General features: G+C 34.0%; 1 protein-coding gene and 1 pseudogene across 2 annotated transcripts in view; both read right to left on the bottom strand.

The window, feature by feature from the left end:
• The window catches only part of LOC149544271 (uncharacterized), a 57354-nt pseudogene extending 52983 nt beyond the window's left edge, over positions 1-4371 (bottom strand). Inside the window, exons 1-4 of the transcript XR_016355115.1 lie at positions 4273-4371; positions 3973-4184; positions 3400-3878; positions 3092-3304 (exon numbers count right to left, since the gene is read on the bottom strand). The product of XR_016355115.1 is annotated as an uncharacterized LOC149544271 (transcript). The remainder of the gene's footprint in view (positions 1-3091; positions 3305-3399; positions 3879-3972; positions 4185-4272) is intronic.
• A 10487-nt stretch (positions 4372-14858) lies between these two features.
• On the bottom strand, positions 14859-15461 carry LOC149544270 (uncharacterized). Its single transcript, XM_089795944.1, has one exon. The coding sequence runs from the start codon at positions 15459-15461 to the stop codon at positions 14859-14861; it is 603 nt and encodes a 200-aa protein (XP_089652070.1).
• Positions 15462-22499: the final 7038 nt, after the last annotated feature.

Genomic DNA, 22499 nt, shown 5'->3' with positions numbered 1-22499 from the left:
CCAATCCTGTTAGGAGTTGCATCAACCCTGTTAGGAGGTAATAGGAAGTCAACTAAACCCACTTTCCAATTTCTTCTTAATAGTCCTCACATAATAGTTATGAGGATAAAATATCTAAAGGTGAATTAACTGATTCAACAACTTATCTTACCAAGGTAGTTCCTTTGAAGTTCTCAACACATCTTCAATGCCATTGTCTGCTATCATCTCATCAAATTCGCATCCTCATTTCACCTAATACAATGATCATACATTACAACACATATGATGATTGCAACCAAGGAAAACATCTTTCCTTTATACCAAGTCCTAAAATAACTAATTGAGTTAGCCTTAAGGCTTCCCCAATGCACAATGAATAATATAAAACCTCAATAAGATATTACATTAATTGTTACATTATAATTATATATCCAAAACAAAGTCCAACACCAAGTTAGCCTAATAATTAAATATGAAATGTTACACTTTAGCAACCATCATAGAATGATCATCAAATTATGTTGCCTCAAACATATCACCATGAACATGTCTCTAACAGAAATCCAAGCCCATTGAACAAGATTCAACCTCACCAAATAGATACAACTCAAATACCAATATTGTGTTCCCTACACACTGACCTATAACCAGTCTTCAACAAATTTTCCAAATCTTACTCAAATCTTAGAATCACTTTTCACAAACATAGATACATCATCAAGATATATCTACCAACAACACTCAGAACACAACTTTGCATGCTCTAACCACACTGAACAAAACTCTCTCTGTAACTCTTAACTATGACAACCAAAAAGCATATATATTGACATCAATGACAAACCAAGTCATGAATACAACACATAAGCACTCAATCATCTCTCCAAACATGTGAACATATTCCCCCATAGGAATACTATCAACATTCATGCCTAGATAAAGTACAATCTAGATTTTTAAAATTTGTTTCTTCAAGTCCAAATTATTTGAAAAAAATGATTTATTTATTTTCCAAAAAAATAATTTTGAATAAAGTTCATTTGAAAAACAATCTTGATTTCACTTAATTTGTAATAGAGTTAATTTATATGTAAAATACACTCTTTTATTTAGAATGAAATTCAATTTATTCTTCATAAAATTAGAAGATTTATATTTTGAAATAAATTTAGTTTTTTAGAAATATATATCTTTTAATCATATTGGATTTCCACAATTCATAACTTCTAACAATTTTGAATAAGTTTTTGGATCACACTCCATGATACATCATCAAGATGGTGGAGAGTTTGGATGTATGAAATATCAAATTGAAGATCAAACCCGATCACTTAAAAAGAGAGGAGAGGGGGGGAAGTGACACAATGTTCAAGGTGGGAGGATGGTTGTATGAACCATTTCTCAACAAGGAAGACATGCTCTGTGAGAGGCAATTACATTGTAGAGGCTCAATTTCTAATTTTTTTCTTCTTCTTTTTGTGCAATATTCTTGTCATCCAATAGATCTAGCACATGACAAGGTGTTGAGTCAAACACATAAATCTAGGTGCATGGTAAAAGCTAGTTCAAGATGAAGCAACATAAGCCTAACATTGAGTTGATTGATGGAGAACTTGGTTGACTTGATGAAAGATTTAAGTAGGGAAAAACCTACCTAGAAGAATGTATGTTTGGTGTCATCATTTCAATGATGATGGGTATTTTTTCTAAAAGATGATATCAATAGATGGTCTTTGTATCTTCTAAGGAACATCATATTTGCAACTTTAATCATGAGCCTTTCTAGATGCATAGGTTTCCAATAGAATTCCTTCCCATGAAGGATATCAATTAATGATATTAGATTTCCACAATCTATAAATTATAGTAGTTTTGATTATCTGGATTAGATTGTGTCAACATTTTTTATCACACTCTATGATCCATCATTAGTAGAGTTAAGATGCATAAAATGTCAAGTTGCAGACTTAAAAAGGGTGGAGATGGGGAGAGGTGGCACAGGGATTAAGGTGTGGATGACACTTGATAGATTCATTGCTTGACAAAGAAGATGAACTCCATGAGAGGTGTTTATGTTAGAGAGCCTCAAATTTCTTATTTTGTCTTTTTGTGAGTTCTTGTTGTCACCCAATGACTCTAACATGTGACATAATGTCAAGTCGAATCCATAAGTCTAAGCACAAAGCATAAGCTATTTCATGATGAAGTGACAATAGCCTAGTATTGCACTAATTGAGGGAGATTTAGTCAACTTGATCTGAGAGATCAAAGTAGGGACATACTAGTTGGGAAGAAAATATGCTTGGTAAGGCCATTTCAAAGACGATAGGTATTTTTTTATGAAAGATGGAATCAATCAATGGTTTTAACTTTTTACATCTTTTATGGAATGCCAAATCTACAACATTCTTTACAAGATTAATCAAAGTATGATATAATTAAATGTAATCAACATAAGATCCAAACTATAAGAATATGAAATAAAAGTGAAAAATCAGATGTCTAAATGTCATCTTGAAATCAAGGATTGGTAATGTGGACAAAAGAAGAATTACACTATGAACCCCAAAACTTAAAAACAATGATATTATAAAGTACATAAAATAATATAGTAGAACTCTCATCACATTTATGATTAAAAATAAATAAATTCTCTCAAATATTAATTAATGATAATTGGAACATATGATTCCTCTTTGTTCCTCGTCTTATTCTAACACTTTTAGCACAGCGTATACAATATACTCCACAAATTTGATATTTAGTGGAAACCTCTTTAGGCCTATAAGATTATAAGACAAGTAATTATTCATATAATGAGAACTTCCATAAAAGTCTGATTAAGAAACATTCAAGGGTAAATCAACAACTCTAGCATCTTTATACTCCTAAATTTTGAGGCTATGAACGTTGGTGGGACTATAAACTTGATAGCGAATGCAACTGACTATTAATGCATTCCACGCGGAACAGAAAATTGTCCAAGTTAAAATCAAAGACTATCGTGCTTCAATATAAACCCCTTTCACAAGCCAGTGAAATACTATTCTTAATTTCTGGACTGACACACTGGGGCTGTTATGCTTGACCACGAAGCACTAGGCATCACAAAGCTGCTGGTTGGGGAAGCCAAGGAGAAGCTTATTCACCTCCTCAGGAAATTGCTCTTGAACAAAATGGCTCCCTTCTGGGAAGTACTTTATCACTCTTAATATAATCCGCCATCCCTGGAAAACTGAGTACATAATCTTTGGTACCCATTATTATAAATGCTGGAGCTTTAATAGTATAATCTGATAACTCCGCCAATTTACCTCAGTTGCTGTGAATCCAAAATGCAGAGCATGTAAGTAGTATGATAGACTATCCTCACTAAATGTTTTAAAGACAAAACGAAAACAATTGTTTCAAGATTACCTTGTAATGGTGATGTAGGGAGCTTGCATGGGAAAAGCAAAACCTGATTTCTCAGAGAGGCTCGAGTACATTTTAAGATCATCCTCAGTAAACCAAGATGGCAGTGGAATTGCAGGGTCATAGAGGTCCATTATCTCTTTACCCTTTTCTGCCACTGGAATCTCACTTCCAGAAAAAAGGGTATAAATGTTCCTCACGACTGATTTTACGTCAAAACGCCCAAAATCTGCCAAGGCTTTTCCGGGTTGCCAAAATAGAATCAAAAAAGAAAACCACTAAGTTGTAGAAACAGGGGAAGTGAATGAGACCTTCCAATGGCTAACATAGAAATCTTGTGGAAACAAATCCAACTGAATACTATCTGGACCTGGTAGCAAATAAGGGACACCCACTGTTATAATGCTTCTCACTCTCTCCGGGTGCAAGAGATACAGATAATCTGCAACGTTTGCTCCAAAATCTTTCCTCACAACAAATACCTATAAAATTCTGAGAAACATACAATTTGAATATGAATTTGGGGTTATCAAGGGAAGGCCTATATATTCATGGAATAGAGTTTTGGGTACTCACTTTTTCAATGCCCAATGAATCGAGAAGGCCGGCCATGTCGTCAACAAGATCAACATAGTTGCCTTTCTCTATTTGGGAAGGTTGATAAGAAAGTCCACAGCCTCTGAAGTCAGGGGCAATTGCATGAAACCCTACATTTGCCAATGCAATCATCTGATGATGCCATGAATACCAAATTTCAGGAAAGCCATGAAGCAGTAGTACATCTGGACCTGTAATCACATCTCATTGGGGCATGAACATACATTACAAGAACGATTAGCTAAAAACGTTAAAAAACCCTAAAAGTGCGAGAAATACCTGTTCTAATCTCTGCTACATGTAATTTGAGTTCCCCAACATCAACGCGCTTGTGTTGTATTTTCTCCATGAATCTCACCACTTCGTTGAAAGCCGAGAGAAAATGTTCCGGGGTGAAGAAATATGTAGTTGCGGGGTGTTTTTATGGCGATTTTCTCACTAAATCGTCAAAACACGAGCATTGGAAAAAAGAAGAAGTGAAAGTCCACAATGAATATGGATTTGGTTAAATGTATTTTCAATAGGGTTAAAATAGGGAGAGGCCCCACTGGTGGTGAGCGGGAGAGGGTTAACTTTGTCAATACATAGTTGTCATATGGAATATCGTGAGATCTCTATTTTTTTTTAGAAATGTAAAATGGATACTTAACTAATTATAACTAAGGTTTGAAGCTGCCACTCATCATGCAAGTTGTCAAACTAATCTATTAAATTCGAAGTGTCCAAATAATGACTCTTTAGACATTTGACCAAAGCTTAATAAAAGAAATTGTTAATAAATGATTGTTTAAACATGATTTCTTATGAAAATATATACAAATATATCTTATGAAAGTAAGATATTAAATACTTAAAAAGTCCTAATAATTTTTAATAACATTTATTTTAGTTATATTTTATTCATATATGAAACTAAAATAGACCAATCGTTGATCACATTGAACATAATTATCTTCAAATAATAATAATATTATAATTTTAAAAATGAATTAAAATATACACTAATATATATAAACCTATTTAAACTCTAATCTATTTATTTCATTTGTATTCTCAATTTATTAACACTGTCTAATTTACTACATCCTACAACCTAAAATTTAGATAACATACTCTAAAATTGCACACCATTAACCCGAAAGAATAATCAATAGCCCTATAATTGGACACTCTTATACCTATAATGATAATTTTTTCGCCTATTCCTCCAAAAATCCCACTTAAAAATGAACAATATAATACTGATTATGATATTTTTTGGTCCTAACATGTACATGCATTGATCATATGTGGCCTACACATGTTGATCAAACTCTCCACATTCTTCATTCAGAGGTTTTCAACTTGGTTATTTTGAAGCAACATTCTCCATTCTCGCTAGGGTTTGCATTTATGCCCTAAAATGGTTAGGACATTTGGTTAAGTTAGACACATAGTTTCTTTCATGTTTGATATGAAGAAAGTTTTGAGATTATATTACATTGTCAAAGCTAGTAGATTGTTGTAGCTATGGAAAGGTTGGTTTTTTTTGTTTATAAATTTTGTTTATTGTGTTTTGAATATGTGCTCAAGTGCTTCTATTCTTATAAAATGTAGTGATTTTAGTGTAACAATAAGTATAAGAACCAAAATAATTTATTTGCATTGGGAATGATTGGAATATGGATTTGTGGAAGCCTCTGCAAGTGAAAACATACTTTGAAGCCCAAGGCGTCATCCACTAAATTTGGCACCCTCACATCTTCTATACTTTGATCTATACCAAGTTTCTCTACTCCAAATGCACACGTCTTAAAACAAGAATGGTGATTCACAACACTTTTTAGTTTCAAAGCATGCAGTCATTGCATTTCGCAGGCATACGTTTCAGCCCATGAAGCAACCATATGGCCTGAATTTCTCTAGCCACACCACCAACCGATTCTCAGATGGAAAGTGCATCAACCACTATTTAGGTATTTCTGATGCTCATCATTTTCTTTACTTCTTCTCCTGCATTTCTTGACATACATTATTTAGTGATTATTGTGGGTTGTAATTCTTACTAGATGCATTCAAACTGGAGCTACTACATCCTTATCTCACAAGTATGGGGGCCAAGGCCATCAACGTAAGCACTTTCTTAGTTTCCTTCTTTAAGCTCCTCATAAGTTAAATTCTTTCTTTTAAGTTGGTTTGAACTTTCTATTTTTTCTCATAGACACTAGATCTCCTAAGCATAGCAAGAACTAGTTCTATAAATATTGTCTTTTCTTATATTAAGTAAAACTCTAATATTGTAAATTGCACAACTTTGATGTTTATAATTTCCATTCAACCAAATGTGTTTCTTTAATCAATATGAAAGGTCTAGATGGTATTTAGGGTCTTATATTCTCTAGAATAGGGCAAGCACTAGAGTTTTTCAATACAAGGTTTTGGTAAAAAATGGTTTAGATCTATGCATATTTTCAAAGGTGTGTACTCACACCATATTTGGAAAGGGAAAAAGTTTTCTCATGTGTGCATTTAAATAATACAAATTGTAATTATTTGGCATTATTGATAGATGTATTTAATGTTTAAAAGGTGTATATCCACACCATATCTATGAAGGAATACCATTTTCTCATTTGTGCATTTAGGTGATACTAGTGTGAGAAAATAAATCTTTTTTAGTAATATCAAATAGTATTTCAAGGTGTTGTTGATGAGTGATTGATTGACCTTGACACAGAGGAAGCCAAACTATATTCTTGACATTCTTTTTTGTTCTATTAAACTTTGATTTGGAATAAACATTAATTGTTTTGGTCGTGGTTTCTATAACCAATTTGTTATATGGGTGTTGTGGGAACACTACAAAATATATTTATATATATTTTTATAGTCCAACTTCCTTTGCTATGCTAATAGATGTTCATTCATGCATCTTTGAAGACGGTGTTCAATCTCCAATTAGTACTATGGGTGTTGGTAGTTCTTCTCACCTTTTCAAGTTTAGTGAAGCTTTTCTTTGCAAGTTTCATTTTGCATGAAGTTAGCCTCTACAAGCCCTTTTATGCCAGTTGTAATGCCTACCCCTAGTTGACTTTTTCTATAGTATTGTCAAGATTCTTTTAGGCCATTTTTCTAATTATGTTTATGATAATCAGTGCTTGGTTACTAGATTTGACTAAATGTATTTCATATTCAGTTGATATATGTGTTGAGTTACTTTAGTACTAGTTATTTTAGTTATTTCATGATTGTTTTGATGATGATATAAATGTTCATTTAATGACTGCCAGTTATTTAATGATGTTATTGAGATTAATAATTTTTATATGGTTTCTATGGATACTTACCCCATACTTGCATGTGTATGGTGTGCATGTATGTTTCTTTTATGTTTGACATTTTAGATGTGGTTGAGGAAGTGAGTTGTAGTCACTTGCTAGTTGGGATCTACACAATGCACCACTTCCTTTCATTACTTGTTTAGTTTAGAATATTGTGTTTGTACATGTGTAGATTTTATGTAGATTGTAGGTACCAAGTATCGGCTTCCCTGATTTGCTAGGATAACCATACCCTATTACAATATTTCAATGGTACAAGTGGGGAGATAACTCTTGAGTCCAAATCCTAAACCCTAAACCAATTATCCTAGAAAATAGGACAAGTATCTGAGTTAATTTCACCTTTCTAAATTCATCAAGTGATGTGAATTCATGATTTTAACCCTAAAATTGATATTGTCCTTTGTCTTCAGTTGAGTTGTCATTTTTTGTTTTGTGGGTCTATGATGTTTTTCTATTTTAATTAAATCAAATTAAAAGATAATTTAATGATCTAATTTAATGAAAATTTTATAAAGAAAATTAATATTTAATTATATTTAATTAATTGAGAAATTAATTAAATAAAAGAAATAAATTTAAAAGATCTATTTTTGATGTATTTATGTTTATTTAATTTAATGATAATTATTTTAGAGTTTTATTTTAATAACAAACTCTAAATAATATTATTAGTTGAATTAATAGATATATTATTAAAGTGTCTGATGATTTAATAAGAGAAAGAAAACATAATTTAATAACATTTATTTTATTTAAGTTGCATCAAGCTTATGCACGAAATAAAATATAATAAATTAATTAAAGAGAGAGTAAGTAATTTATTTAATAAAGTTATTAAGAAAAAAACTGCTTTGCTTTGCGTGTGAAAATGACAAATTCGAATATGAAATCTGTGGAAAATTTAGGCCAAAAATGGAGGCATCAGAACTGAAAGAAGCATCCCAGAGACCTCCATAGGAGAGGCAGCTTCATAGCTAACTGTAGCGAAATTCATAACAAGTTTGGGAAAGCGGATGCTAGATTTGAGGTTCCGATGACCAATAGGTTTTCAGCTTTGGAAGAACCTTCAGGAGGAAATCAACACCAATTTTGGGTAGGAGGGCTTCAAGGTAAGATGAACATTGCAGAAGCCTCCTCTGATTCCTCAAGCGGATTTGAAACCCTTTCCCATCTCCCATTCTTCACCGTTGAACAGTTAGATGACCAAATTTGAGTTTTTAACCTGACTAGATATGCCCAGTCTAAGCTTATAAACCCTTTATCCCATTCAGTGAGTAAATCGCAGGTGGCCACAACCCCAGCTATTAAGACTCCTTATAAACCTATTTCTCATTCTTCCTATATCCCCCCTCATCACAGAAAAATCAATACTAACCAGTCATCTAACCCTAAGACAACTTCAGGGTCCCCCCCAAAGAAACCCCAAGATAAGCCTATTAGGATTTCCATTGAAGCAACAAATGACACTTGGTATGATTGTCTTAAGAAAGGGGTTTTTGCTATATGAAATCATTTGCTAAAAGATATCCTTCTTTTAACAGAGTGGCTAAAAGACAACTATCAGGAACAGTTAAGTATCTTTCACCATTCAGACAATACATTGTTCTTAAAATGTGAGGAAGAATTTGTTAAGAAAGAACTCATTATGTTTTTGAATGTTTTCTTAAAGGTTACTGTGTCAAATTCGTAGAATGGTTCCATAATTTTCACTTAGAAATGGTTGATTGCATGATCCCCACATGGTTTACCCTGATTTCTCTCCCTCTAGAGTTGTGCAATATATACATTATTTATTCTTTAGGTTCAGCAATTGGTGAAGTCATAGCTATTGATGCATCTTTTTCTACTATAATAATGTTAAAATCCTCATTAATGTCAACATTAAATATCCTTCAGAAATCCAAAAGAGAGTTGAAACAAGTAAAGCTTCTTATGACATTAAATTTCAAATGTATAAAGGGAAAATCATTGACATCTTGAGATTTGATGAGTTACACAAAATCAGACCCAAGATCCTTCCCCTTACCTTAGATTTTAGAAGAAAATTCCCTAGGTTGAGCTCTGTAATCAATAGCAGGAACCAGGAACAAGGTAAGAAGATCTCCCATTTAGAGAATTAGAATGATCAGAATGCACAGAAAGGGATGAGGATCTCTTTAAACAACATCATAACAAGCAATGCAAAAGATTCCTCACAAGCTCCAAAATCAAACTTCATGGAAAAAATTAAATGGGGGAAGGTTGGGAGATCCCCAAAGAGATAAAAAAAAAAAGAAAAAAAAGTAACAAATGTAATTAGAAATGATACTAAAAATAGTGGATAAGAATCTACTAAACCACAACAACAAAACAACAAGGAGAATATAGCTGAGACTAGAGAAGAGCTTGCTTCTATGCACATCAAAGATACTAACAATGATAAAGAGCAAGGAAAGTGCTTAGTTACAGCTCTAGCAGATTTGGAAAATTAGAATGTTAGTACTAGCAAGGAAGATTGGGGTGGCCTAGATCATCTTAACACAGAACCAGATATAATCATGAGACATTATGAGTAGGATGTACAAAAAGATATAGAGAGGAGTGATAAGGAAGGCCTAGGAATAACTATACCTAAAACAGGAAACAAAGAAGAAGAAGGTCTCTCTAAAATGCTATTTTCCAGAATAGGAGAAATATACAGAAGCAAAGAGGTCTTTGGAATTGGATTTGACAGAGATAGAAATAAGCAGGTAAATCTAAACATATTAGAAAAATAAAACACTCTTCTATTCACTGCATCAAAGATGAGAAGGAACAACACCTCCACTACAGTAGAAAATTAGGACTAGGAGAGGTTGCATTCATAGAGAGAGGTTGAACCAAAGATAGTGAATCCCAACAGTAAATGAACCAAAAGAATATCCAAATTCTGGCAGACCCTGGCTGAGTACCCTCTTCTCCCTTCATTCTAGAGAAGGACCAGCCAAATATATGGGATAAAGAGAGGGCAAGAATAGAATCAAATAGATCAGAGAATTATGGAAATTCAATTAATGTAAATCCTCATATGGAAGAAGCTTCCACTCCGTATCAAGCGGGTCACCCAAAGGATAATGAAGCAAGTCTTTTAGAGGAGAGGGAAAATTTGATGCTATTCACCTCATGCAGAATAAAAAATGAAAAAGAATCATGAAAGGACATAAACTCCTCTCTTTCAATTCTGCCCCTAGTGTCATACAACATGGTGAATCCACCCGAAATACTTAGTAAATTTTGGTAGACTCCCCTTGCTAGCAACAACTCACCTTTTACTCCTAATAGCACAGATAAGTAGACACACAAGGGAGAGACTCAAGCAGAAGATCTACCAATATTGGAGTTCCAAGAATTTTTGAATGAGGAATGTATCTTAGATTCTTCATATGATAAAGTAGATATAGAAAAGGATGACGTTGTAATGATCGATCAACTTACTGAGGATTTGGTCCAAGTTTTCAGTCTAGACAATCTTGATAAGTCATTAGTAACACAGAAGGAGGAACTCGTTTGGAGGGTCATTAAATTGGGTGGTGAGAACTATTCGAGTAAAAATCTCAGAAGAGATATATTGAAAATTCAAATAGAAGAACTGGCCTCAGCATTTTCCAAACAATCCAAAATAGATAACCAGATTACTGAAGAAAGTAACTCAAAGCATTAGGAAAAATTGCTAGCAAGAAAGATTGACACAGTTCAAACAGCAGAGATTAACATTGGACAGCTTGGGATCTACACACTAATACATTTGGCATCGATTTGCGATGGCTAAGTGTCACAATTACGATCGCAATGTGTTGCCACTGTGGCAGTAGTAGACATCGTTGTTTTTTAGTTACAAATTATGATGTTTATCCTCTATCGTCATAATTATGATGCCTATCCGTCACTATGAAACCACTTTATTATAGCATGAACCCTGTCACAATGCTTGCGGCATATGTCGCAATTGTGACGTCTGCCACAAGCATTATGACAGGGTCGCGATGACATCTGGCGATGGGGTTGCTATGGCGGCAACGCCGATGTCTATCGCAATTGCTTGCCTTGGACGTCGCAATTGTGACATCCATGGAAAATTGCAACGAGGATCATGATGGCATAGCGTCGCTGTGGTGGCGACGCTGACATCCGTTGCAATGCTTACCGTCGACGTTGCAATTGTGATGTCTACGGCAAGCATTGCGATGGTGCCACTGTGGCAGTGATGCCAAGGGCTGTCGCAATGGTTGGGGCAGTCATCGCAATTACGACATCAATGGCAAGCATTGCGATGGGGCTGCTGTGGTGGCGATGCCAACTGCCATCGCTGCCATAGCAACCTCACCACAAGCATATTCAGCCTGTGGCTTCAGCCACAAACATTAGCAATGTTACACCCATTCTGAACCACACCAGCTGTAATTTTTGATGTCTCAGTTTGCTGCACAGAAACACAGGGAGCAGACCAGTTTTTCTCTGTGCTAATGTTAGAGTCTTGCTCAACATCAGAGTATTGTCTAGCTTTACTTAAACCAAGTTTGCCAGGAACTTCTCTTTGTTTCTTTAGCTTAGAACCATTTCTACTAGAAACCTGCCTATTTACAAGAGGCATCCGAGTATCACAAAATTTAGTAATGTTACACCCATTTTGAACCACACCAGCTGTAATTTTAGATATCTTGGTTTGTTGCACAGAAACACAACCATTTAATTTGTTTGACAGACCCTTTCCATGGGATTCTTGTGGATACTTAGAAGTGACTAAACATGCAAAAAATTTTGTAGCTGGATACTCTTTTCCAGAAGGCATTTTTGCAGAGCGTTTTTGCTTAAGAAAAATGTCAGCCTTCTTAAGCTGTAACTTTGTGCATTTCTTCCTTTCATTGGATCGTTTCTTCCTCAAAGTATGCATTGATCTTAGAAGAAAATGCCCCCTGAAAGACAATGCTTGTAAAAACTGAGGACATGGAAGATGCTTCATAAGCTTCAATCTATTTCTACTAACGAGGTAGTGGTTGTCCTCATGGTGTTTTTGGTACTTTTGGCTGGAAATACATTTAGTTTCTTGACTATATTTCTGCAACCTATGTGGATGCATAGCTTTTACACATGACCCATTAATTTCCCTTCCCTTACAGAGCAAAGTACCATTTTTATCTCCCTGCCAAAAGGAACATATAAAGATTCATTAGGACTGAAAGAAATTTTCTTTAAAAAAAAAACATATACACTGCAATATTAATACAAAAAACAAGCACCTAAAATAAGGAACCATCTTCCAAGGATAGGAGCTTAGTAGCCTCACTATCATTATCTATAGAATTGTGGACCACACTACCATTCTCTAGATGCTCACCAGCTACAAGTTTACCATTTGAATCATTTTTTGGAAGTTTAGTAGCATGATGCCGAGTAATAATACCTGTCAAACCATTTGTAGAATGTTTGACATTCTCATGACTGTTACCATTAATTTTTGAATAAGCTTTAGAATTTTTACCAATATAGTTCTCATTATCATTGCTCACATCACACTTCCGAGAATGTCTAACAAGCATATCATTAAAATTACCACAGAATTAGTTCCCTTTATTTTAGATTCCTACTTCTTAACATTATTACTAGACCCATTCGATGTGCATCCATTACTTATGGTATGACTTGAGAAGACATTATATGTTTGAATACCATTGGTTCTTGGAGGCACCATTTGTAATGTAGCATCATGATCTACTGATGATCTGGATTTACTGCATGACTGGCCAAAACTTGTGTTCTTTTCTAGACTTTTTGAAATGAAATTCACATTTGACAAATTTTCTACCTATTGGGGTATCTTGTTTACACCTGCAACACTAAAAGAGATTGCTGTCATTTGGAAGGAATGCATGTTTTTTGTCACCTGGGGGGCATATGAATCTTGTAAGTGGTTTTCCTTTGGATGTCCAATGTTCAATGACACCATCTTCTTTAGTTTAGAGCCATTATACTGAGATTTAGACCCACCTGCTATTTAAATGCTAGATTTCTTATCTCGTATATAGAATAGCATGTAAGCTTTCTGGGAAAGCACACTTTTCTCACTGACTGAATAGACCTAGAGTACAAAATGTCATAACAACAACTTCAATCAGTCTAAGCAACTTCAGTATAATTAGTGTTACCGTATAAAGAAAAGGTTCTACATAAAATTGTAGTTCTTTTGTGTATTCTGTTATACAAAAATTATAATGAGCTTGCTCCACAAAATTAAACATGTCTTGACAGCTGTAGCAAATGTATACCCGATTATCATCTAAAGCATGCCAGATGCCTGTGGATGAATGAATAAAGTAAAAATAATGACCAAAATGTGTGCTCCAGCCATCATGAACAAGAACACCATAAATAGTGTACTTAAAATTTCCCTCCTGTGATTGATCAATAGACAGAGAAACTAGAATATCATTCAAATGTGTAAAATTTATTATAAAACCAGTAGATATTACAAAAACTATATTATTAGATTCCACTAAAAATGTGATCCACTGGCAAATAATATTGTACGGGCTATTTACATGTGAACTGCTAACAAATGGTTTGAGATCCAACGTACAACCAAAGTCTACTTTTTTGTCAATTTTTCCTCCAGATCCATTTAACACAAGAAAGAAAAAAGTTACACAACAATATTCTGTTCAAACAAATTCACAACTGTCTGTAGTCATTCTAGATAAGATGTAATTCAGTCACAATACACAACTAAATAAATGTAAAGTGAATTTTCTTTATGATACCATTAAAAGGATACTAAACACTGGTTGCCTGCAGAAAAAACCAATTTGAAAGACATGTCACAACATAATTAATGAATCAAATAAAATTCTCTGTTCAAAAGAATTAAAATAGAATAGAAAGATGTCTTCAAATATGCATATGGACAATAACCAGCATTTCACCGATAGCTAACATGGCTCCAATTTCACTTGGAAAAAATGTTAGCCCAAAATCAGAACTTGAGAGTGACCAGTTCTTTGAAAAACCATCAAAAAACTCTTTCTAAAAGTGTTAGAATTGTCTAAATTAAAAATTCTGGCAAGGAAGAAAAAGATTCTGAATCTGACAGCTTGTGTCCTGTCTCTACACTAAAAAAAATCATCATAATCTAGATATGCATGATCATAGTATATTCAATAAAAACCTGTACCTAGTAAATTTAGATTAGTCAAAAGTCAGCTTCATAAAGCATGATAGTTGGCCCAAATAAACCATATATAACAGATGATGAGCAGGCTTACCCTTCCAAAATTTTCTCCATTTCTTGGATTCGCTTCTCAGAGGACAAGAGAGACTCCTGTGCACCAACTAAATTATCAATACTAGACCTTAGAACCTTAAAATCATGCCTAACTTTGCAGAGCTCCTGCTCATTTTCTGTTGCACGTTGTCTTTGTCTTGATGTTTCTTGTTCCATATCTTCAAGCTTCTACTGCATTTCCTTGAGGACACCAGTGGTAACCCTAGCAACCTCTCCATTTCTTCTACTCGTGCCCACATGCTCTCAATCTACAATGCCTTTTTTTTCACTTGATCCTGACTAGTAGAAGCTTTTTGCTTCTCCACAACAATCTCTGTCTCAGCTATAATAGTTCTTTCAAGAAGCACCTCCATCATGTCAGTCACTAGCATCACAGTTGTTGCTATTTTCTTTGTGTACTCTTCATCACTTTGTTCTTTAGGTCCTACCATGTCATCTTTACCTTTTGAAACAGAGTTTTCCTCAATTTCCTTGGCCTTGGAGCTTTCAAATAAGGATAGATTAACATCTTTACACCACTCAGACATGGGAACACCTTTTTTGTCAACAAATCCCACACCTTCTTGACATTTAATCCCACAAGATATGTACCCAAAACGTGGCATAGACATAATCCTTGCTTTTGACTTCAAATATGATAGCAAATTATCTACAGTTTTGACGCATTGACAGAGAAGATCAATGTCCTTTTTCTGTCTCTTCTCGGCATTCAAAAGACATTCTTTGACAATTAACAATTCTAATACTAAAAGGTCCTCTTGATCCTGATCTTGGGTAACCTCCTCCTGACAAATATCCTCCATCTGGCTAATTTGGGCCTTCAATAACTTTTTCTCACCATCTTCATTCATTTTTGATTTGGTTGCCCTTACAATGTTTTCAAAACAAAACTCTATATATGAAAGTTTAGCCTAAATCACCACAAAAATGATATCAGACACTACCGCGTGACTACTCTGAAGGCTGAATTACATGCAAAAGTTACAAACAAGCATTTCATTCCCCCATAGAATTGACTCAAATAAAAGGTGTACTTTCTTTCTATGACATCAAAATCAACATTAGATTTACAAATGATAATGAAGAAAAATTGGTTTGCAAGATATGAACCCAAGACACATTTACTGCATTAGATTCATATTCATTGTATTGCACTTAATGTATTCTTCAATTTACATAGAATTGCCCAGAAAAAAATAGAGGGGTAGGTAATGTTGATTGATATGGATTAGAAGTTTTTCAACAAACTGGGTTCAATAAAAATATCCAGGTGAACTCCCCTTGCCAAAAAACCTCCATCTGGCTAATTGGGCCTTCACCAACTTTTTCTTGGTATCTTCACTCATTTTGATTTGATTACCCTTACAATAATTTTAAAGTAGGACTCATGGTAGTTTAACCAAAATTACCACAAAAATTATATCAGATGCTACCTGACAACTATTCTGATGCCTGAATTACATGTAAAAAATTCAAACAGACATTTCATTCCCTAAAATAGGATTTATTTAATCAAAAGAGCATGCCATGACTTCAAAATTGATAGTAGAGTCACAAAAGATGGTGGGTGGGGAGTATTGGTTTCATAGGTAACATGAACCCATGACACATTTATCATTCTTTTTATTTCTAACTGTGAAATTACCACCTTACAATCATATTTCTTGGATTGAACTTAATATATTTTCTTCAATTTACATAGATCTATCTAGAAAAAAGAGAGAGAAGAGTAATGCTAATTGATGTGAAATAGAGGATTTCCAACATACTTAGATCAATATAAGCTAAAGGGAGCACTAAAAATATCAATACTTTGTTAACCAAATTCTCTTTTGCCAGTCAACAAGGTGGCATCAAAATAAATAGTAAATAAATAAGGGAGCACTAAAAATAATAAATTAAGGAAGTGGCATGGTGAAATATGCCAGCAATGGCCTCTATGTTGGTAAATGTATCAAGCCATGTGCGAGCTCTATGGTTGGGTCAGTCTCTAATCTCCCTTGTGGATTTCCCCCACAGCTATCTTGTACTTGGAGATGAATTAGCAACAAACTAGGATTTATACAAGACACACATCAATACAAGGGGAAAAAGTGAAGAACCCAATAACATAGATTTTATAGGTTATTGAGATGTACTTTTATCAAACTTCATCAAACCCCTCCACAAATTTTTGTAAACCCTTAAGAATAAAACTTGCTATTTATCATTGATAAGTCATTTTAAGGTCTTGTTCCTAAAAAGTGATAATATCATTAGAGTAACTTTTAAGCTATGAGACCTAAAACTAAATATTTTATTAATCTAAGCTTCTCTACATGGAATGCTCTCAAATGAGATGTATGTATGTGTATTTTCTCCTACGGATGTGTGTTAATTGTCTATGTCATTATTTAAAGTTTTTCTATGGATCTGTGATAAATTTGTATATATAGATTACACAATTATGAAGATAAAGGCCATTATGGAAGCTGAACTAGTTGGGCTTGCATACATAACACTTCATCTCCTAACGATCAGACTTTCGGTTGCACACTATGCTAACAAGTAGTGTGTCTTAAAACTACTCCAAAGGATGCACAAGATTGTAGGACGGAGTTCTGACATGTTATGCAGCATTCTGCTCTAACTATCAAGCAAAAAGAACATTCTACTAAGTTTCAAACTATGTGCTAATGTGCATGGATGTAAACATGGCACAAAAATCAAAGTTTCGCACAAATCACTATAGCATTAAATTGTTGCACTAGAGTTGGGAAGTGTTTTTGGAGTTGGAGAACATGATTCCAAGTATTGAGTGAGTAGTACATTAAGCAAGAAGTTAAATGTGGGGATGCCTATGGTTCTTCGAATTTAGCAAGTGGCAAATTAAGGAAGCAGTTACACATAAGGTTGCACAATACTGTGCACATGACTGAGGTTGGCATATGGGCTTGCATAGTTGCACATGGACCATTCACCCCTTCTTAGAAGACAATTATTCCAATTGTGTTGAAAGATACTTGTCCTTTTTGATTTGGTGGTTGTGCAACATATTTGACTTGTGGAATCACTTTGAACTCTAATATCTTTTACAATTTCCTAATGTGGTGATGCCCAAAGGATTAGCTATGTAAACACCTTGGAGATGATGCAAGTATAGACACCCAAGGATTATGTAAGTAGGGTCATTCGGCACAACATTACATAATAATTCCTCACAAAAAGGAAAGTAATATATGAGAAACAACATTGACATCTGACACGTTCAACTCTAGTGCAATAAAAACTAATTCGTCTTAAATTATAAGGCTATGGATGAGGCATGGTCAATAAATTTAGGTACACAAAGGTGACTTCAAAAATGAGGCTCTTATGCTACTGCCATTGACCAAATAACTGATGATTACCCTTGCACCTATATAACCTACTTCTACATTAGTCCAAATGTTGTGGTTGTTGTATGGAGACAAGTAGCTTTAGGATTTAAATTCTCCACCTCTAGCTCATGGAAACCCTTTGCTTCTACATATGCACGAATCAGTCTTTTGTACATAGCACTATGCATTGGAGTGGTAGTTAGATTTGTACTTTTTACACCACTTATCAATATTTGGCATGAGTAAATTTGTCTTGTTTGCCCAAAAGTGTTGACTCCTCAATGATAATCTATAGCATAGCTTAAATTTTAATCGAATGAATGGTAACAAGCAACTGGAACATTTGAGAACTACCAACTACTCTAACTCAAATGCGCCCAACTTCACACACAGGTTAGCTAGTAATTTTCTTATTGCAGTTGCACCATTGAATGTAGCAGTCATCATAGACATCTTTAAGATATCATTCATCCTTGACAGCTTCCAAGAAGTTCTCCAAATTGGCACATAAATTCCTTTTGTCTAGTCCTCTCACAAATCATGGGCTCACCACCACTTCTCAACAAGTGAAGAGACATTTAGAGGAGCAATCATTTCATCAAAAAGGTCATTTGTAGATACATATGAATTGAACTAACTTGACTTATTATTTGCTATGTCTACATATATTTACCATCAAATAATAGGAATGTCTAAATTTACTTGGAATCTAGGAGAAACTCAATGACCAAAGGTTTTCCATGACAATGAAGCCAATAAAACCACCCATTCAAAGACTTCAACAAAAAACTTGAACATAAATGTTCATTGTCAAAGGGCCTTTGCAATTCGTCTTAGATCATCAAATGGACTGCATCTCACATTTTTGCTATCAAAGTCATTTGAAATGACTTGGAAGGCAATTTGATGGATCTTGTAAGATCCTAGACTGGATTTGTAAAGAGCTTTTCTGATCTTAGTTCCCCCTTTTCTAGGGTAACAGTAAATTGAACAAAATTGTGGATGTACTGAAACAACAGTTAGAGTCTTGTTGCAATTTGGAAACGAAACTACAACACAGAATAATGTTCAGGTCAGATCGACTTAATTAACATACAGGTCAATGAAAAGTTTTAATATCTAGATTCCAAGAAATGTTGTAATCACCAATGCATTCTCAGACATGACACAATGGTTAACCAAGGATTTTCCTTGTTACAACCAAATTTGAGCTCAGAACTAATGCTGTAAATACCAGGCAATCTGCAAATGATTAGAAATGTAAATATATGATTATCTAATTCTGTGCCCACCCTTGGTATTTTTCTTGTGCAACTAATTTTGGATTCATCCATCAACATAATACTGAATCGAGCAAATTTCTCTACTTGTAGTCCTTCATTTACTACAAAGTTCTCATCAAAAAAGTTATGTGTGGCACTACTCTCCACTATATGCATAACTTCCCATCCTTTGTCGCAGATGATTTTTGGAATACCCAGATAGGGATGGAAGAGTTCATTTATCCTCATCGCTACCCGCATTAGAATTCACCTCAATAAGGTATGCCTTACCCTTACCAAGAGACCTATGTCTAGTTTCCAATTTTCTTTGCAATGAAAAAAAATATTTGTTCTTCTTAACTCATTACTTGATTCTTTTCCTAACTTAGGAGATGTGACTTTAGGTTGATTAGGAGCCTTCACATCTAATTCATCATTTGATTTTTGATTCCTGAAGTTCTTATTGTATTGCTCAGAAGGAGGTGTAACTTCAACATCAAGAGCATGGTAGAAAATGGTATTGCCTTCTCTTCTATAGGCTTGAGTGCCAAGAAAGATTCTTATTTATGAACCCATGGCCTGGCTGATATTTCTTTGGTTCCATTGAAAATTGGTATATTATTTGTTCAAGGCATTTTTATACTCAATTAGTTGTAAGCTTTGTCTAGATTGTCAAAGCATGAAGCCTTAGATGCATAGGACAACAGTCTAAACATAGGAAAAAATAGAGAAATATTTAGTATCTTATTGAGCTTCACTTTGTTTTGAGAATAGTTTAATATTCTCTACTAAACAGGGAAAACCACGTGAAGGTGGAAGCTCATTTGGCCCCACCCCACTCCCCCTAACATCACTCTACATTCCCTGTTGACATCTAACATTCATTCTTTCTTTCAACCATTAATAAAATGTAATATTCAATCAATATCACACGATAACATTCATTAACACATTAGATTCGTTAACATGCAACATTCATCAATATTCTGCATTAACACATAATTCATGAACATTCATTAGCACATAATTAAATTCATTGAGACATAAAATTCAGTCATTATCAATTAAGGTATGTAGATGACAATCATTTCCTTTTTTTGCTTTCTATTTCTTTTTTCTATGTAAGCTCTAAGAGGAGCATCAATGTCATCATCAATTCCCCCCTCATCAGTTGTTCTGTTCTTTGTTCTTGATGATCTCAAATTCTTATGCCGTTGCAAAGGGGGGTCCTCTGCAATAACAAATAAAAGAGTTAAATTAAAAATAATTTATTATAATTGTTACAAGTATTTAATTATTTTAAATAACATAACTGTGGTGCTCTTTACCTAATTCAACCGCATCATTTTGTCTGGACTCAACGTCAATAGTGCTTTAAGACAGTACACATCACTTAGACAGTGAGATATCAATAAAAGACAGTGATGCTCAATAGATGTCACTGCTATGACAAGAAAGGTCTTTTATATTATAGAGATCTTGAAGATGATAAGAGCAATTAGGAGCAGCATTATGAAGAGTCGTGAGAAAAGGAAAGAAACTAAGAAATGAAGACAATATCAAGGGCACTGATGAAAACATTGAAAGAATACGATAGCTTTTAGAGACAATACGAAGCAGATGAAATACATTTTTACACAAATGTTTCTAGTATAGGAGTTCTTATAACAATTTTCCATTTTTATTAACTTTCATTATATAAATGATGATCTATCTAGGCTGCATTGCTTGCAAAGAAAATCTTTATGATTCTAGTAAACTTACTATTGGTAGTTGGGTAAGAATGGCACCTTACATCAAATGTAGGATGATTAGGTTGATCTAGACATCCATGGAAAATATTGTGACTCAGAGGGATTTTACATGAATATTAGTCCTAAATGATAATTACCACTATAGAATTTTGAAAAAAGAGTGATGGTCATGACAACTCAGTCAAAAGGATGTTCAATAGAGCATAAGGTCTCATGAATATTATAGCAGTAAGAAAGAGATAATGGAAGGCACGTGTCTTAGAGACAAAGATACAAGTTTGTCTAAGAGCAAAGCATTACATAAAATAAGACAAGAACATTGTTGTTGAAAAGATGAATACTGAAATCTAAAAAGAAAGCCCAAAGAATGAGAATTCTAGTGCAAAATAGTGATCAACAAATTAAAGGACATCAGTAGTCAAGAATCATGCAATTAAGATAGTAAAAAGAAAATTTATGGACAAGAGCCAAGTCATTAAATGGTGCTCATTCAAAAATAAACACAAGTTTTGCAAAAGACTAAAAACAATGAGAAGGAATTGGAGATATCTTGAGTAGAGATCAATTAGAAGTCATCAAAATCAGTCATTGTTATCTAGGAACAATGTTAAAGGACAGTGATAGAGAAATACGACATTAAAGGACAGTGATGAAGAAATGTTGACACACTTTTATATGTATGTCCAGTGAGCACAGATCAAGAACAATGGTAAATGTTGAAAATAACAAAACAGATATGTCATCAAATGGAATCCATAATAGTGATGACGAGACAGTGAGATGGACTATTATAGAAACTTAGAGATGACAGGACATGAGAAGATGTACATTTACCATTGTCTAGAGGAGCATCATCATCAGAGGTTACAAAAGAGCTATCAGAAATGATATGAGTAGATTTAATGACATTAAAACAACATGATCGCAATTAATTTCAGTGAAGAAGAAGATCAAAACTATGATAAATATTAGAGAGAATGACTCATATGATGAGGGGCAGAAAGAGAGATAATTTCACCTTTTTGTTAAAGGTATTTAGAGTGTTTGCAAGGCAATTCACTATCCTTGGATACATTCATAGCTTTTATTTGAAGGATATTCACCATATAATGATCATCAATTTATTGTCTTGTCTAAGGGGTCCAAGCACTAATTTCAAAGACCATTTTCTATTAATAATGGTACAACACTTTTGGTGAAGATACAATATTTGGGATTGTATGAAATGATGCTCTTGGTTACACAAAGTAGACCTAGAAACACAGTAAGAATATTACGATGGCCATTAGACAACAAAGAGCAGTGAGGTGGCCAAGGGTAGAAACAATGTGTGTTCCATATAAAAGCAGCAATAATATATGTATAAGAGAAAAAATAGTGATGAAACAATGTAAGGAAACAGTGAGTAGATATGCATCCAAATAGTGCTACTGCAATAAAAAAATAGTGACATCAGAGAGAAAGATAGTGGTGAACATACATGCAAAACAGTGATTGATGTTATGAATAGATTA

Source organism: Cupressus sempervirens, chromosome 8 (genome assembly GCF_028749045.1).
Source record: "Cupressus sempervirens isolate cs-2001-9-10 chromosome 8, ASM2874904v1, whole genome shotgun sequence".
NCBI classification, from domain to species: domain Eukaryota; kingdom Viridiplantae; phylum Streptophyta; class Pinopsida; order Cupressales; family Cupressaceae; genus Cupressus; species Cupressus sempervirens.
Note: the sequence above shows the minus strand (reverse complement) of the source record. Positions and strands in the feature narration are given on the sequence as shown.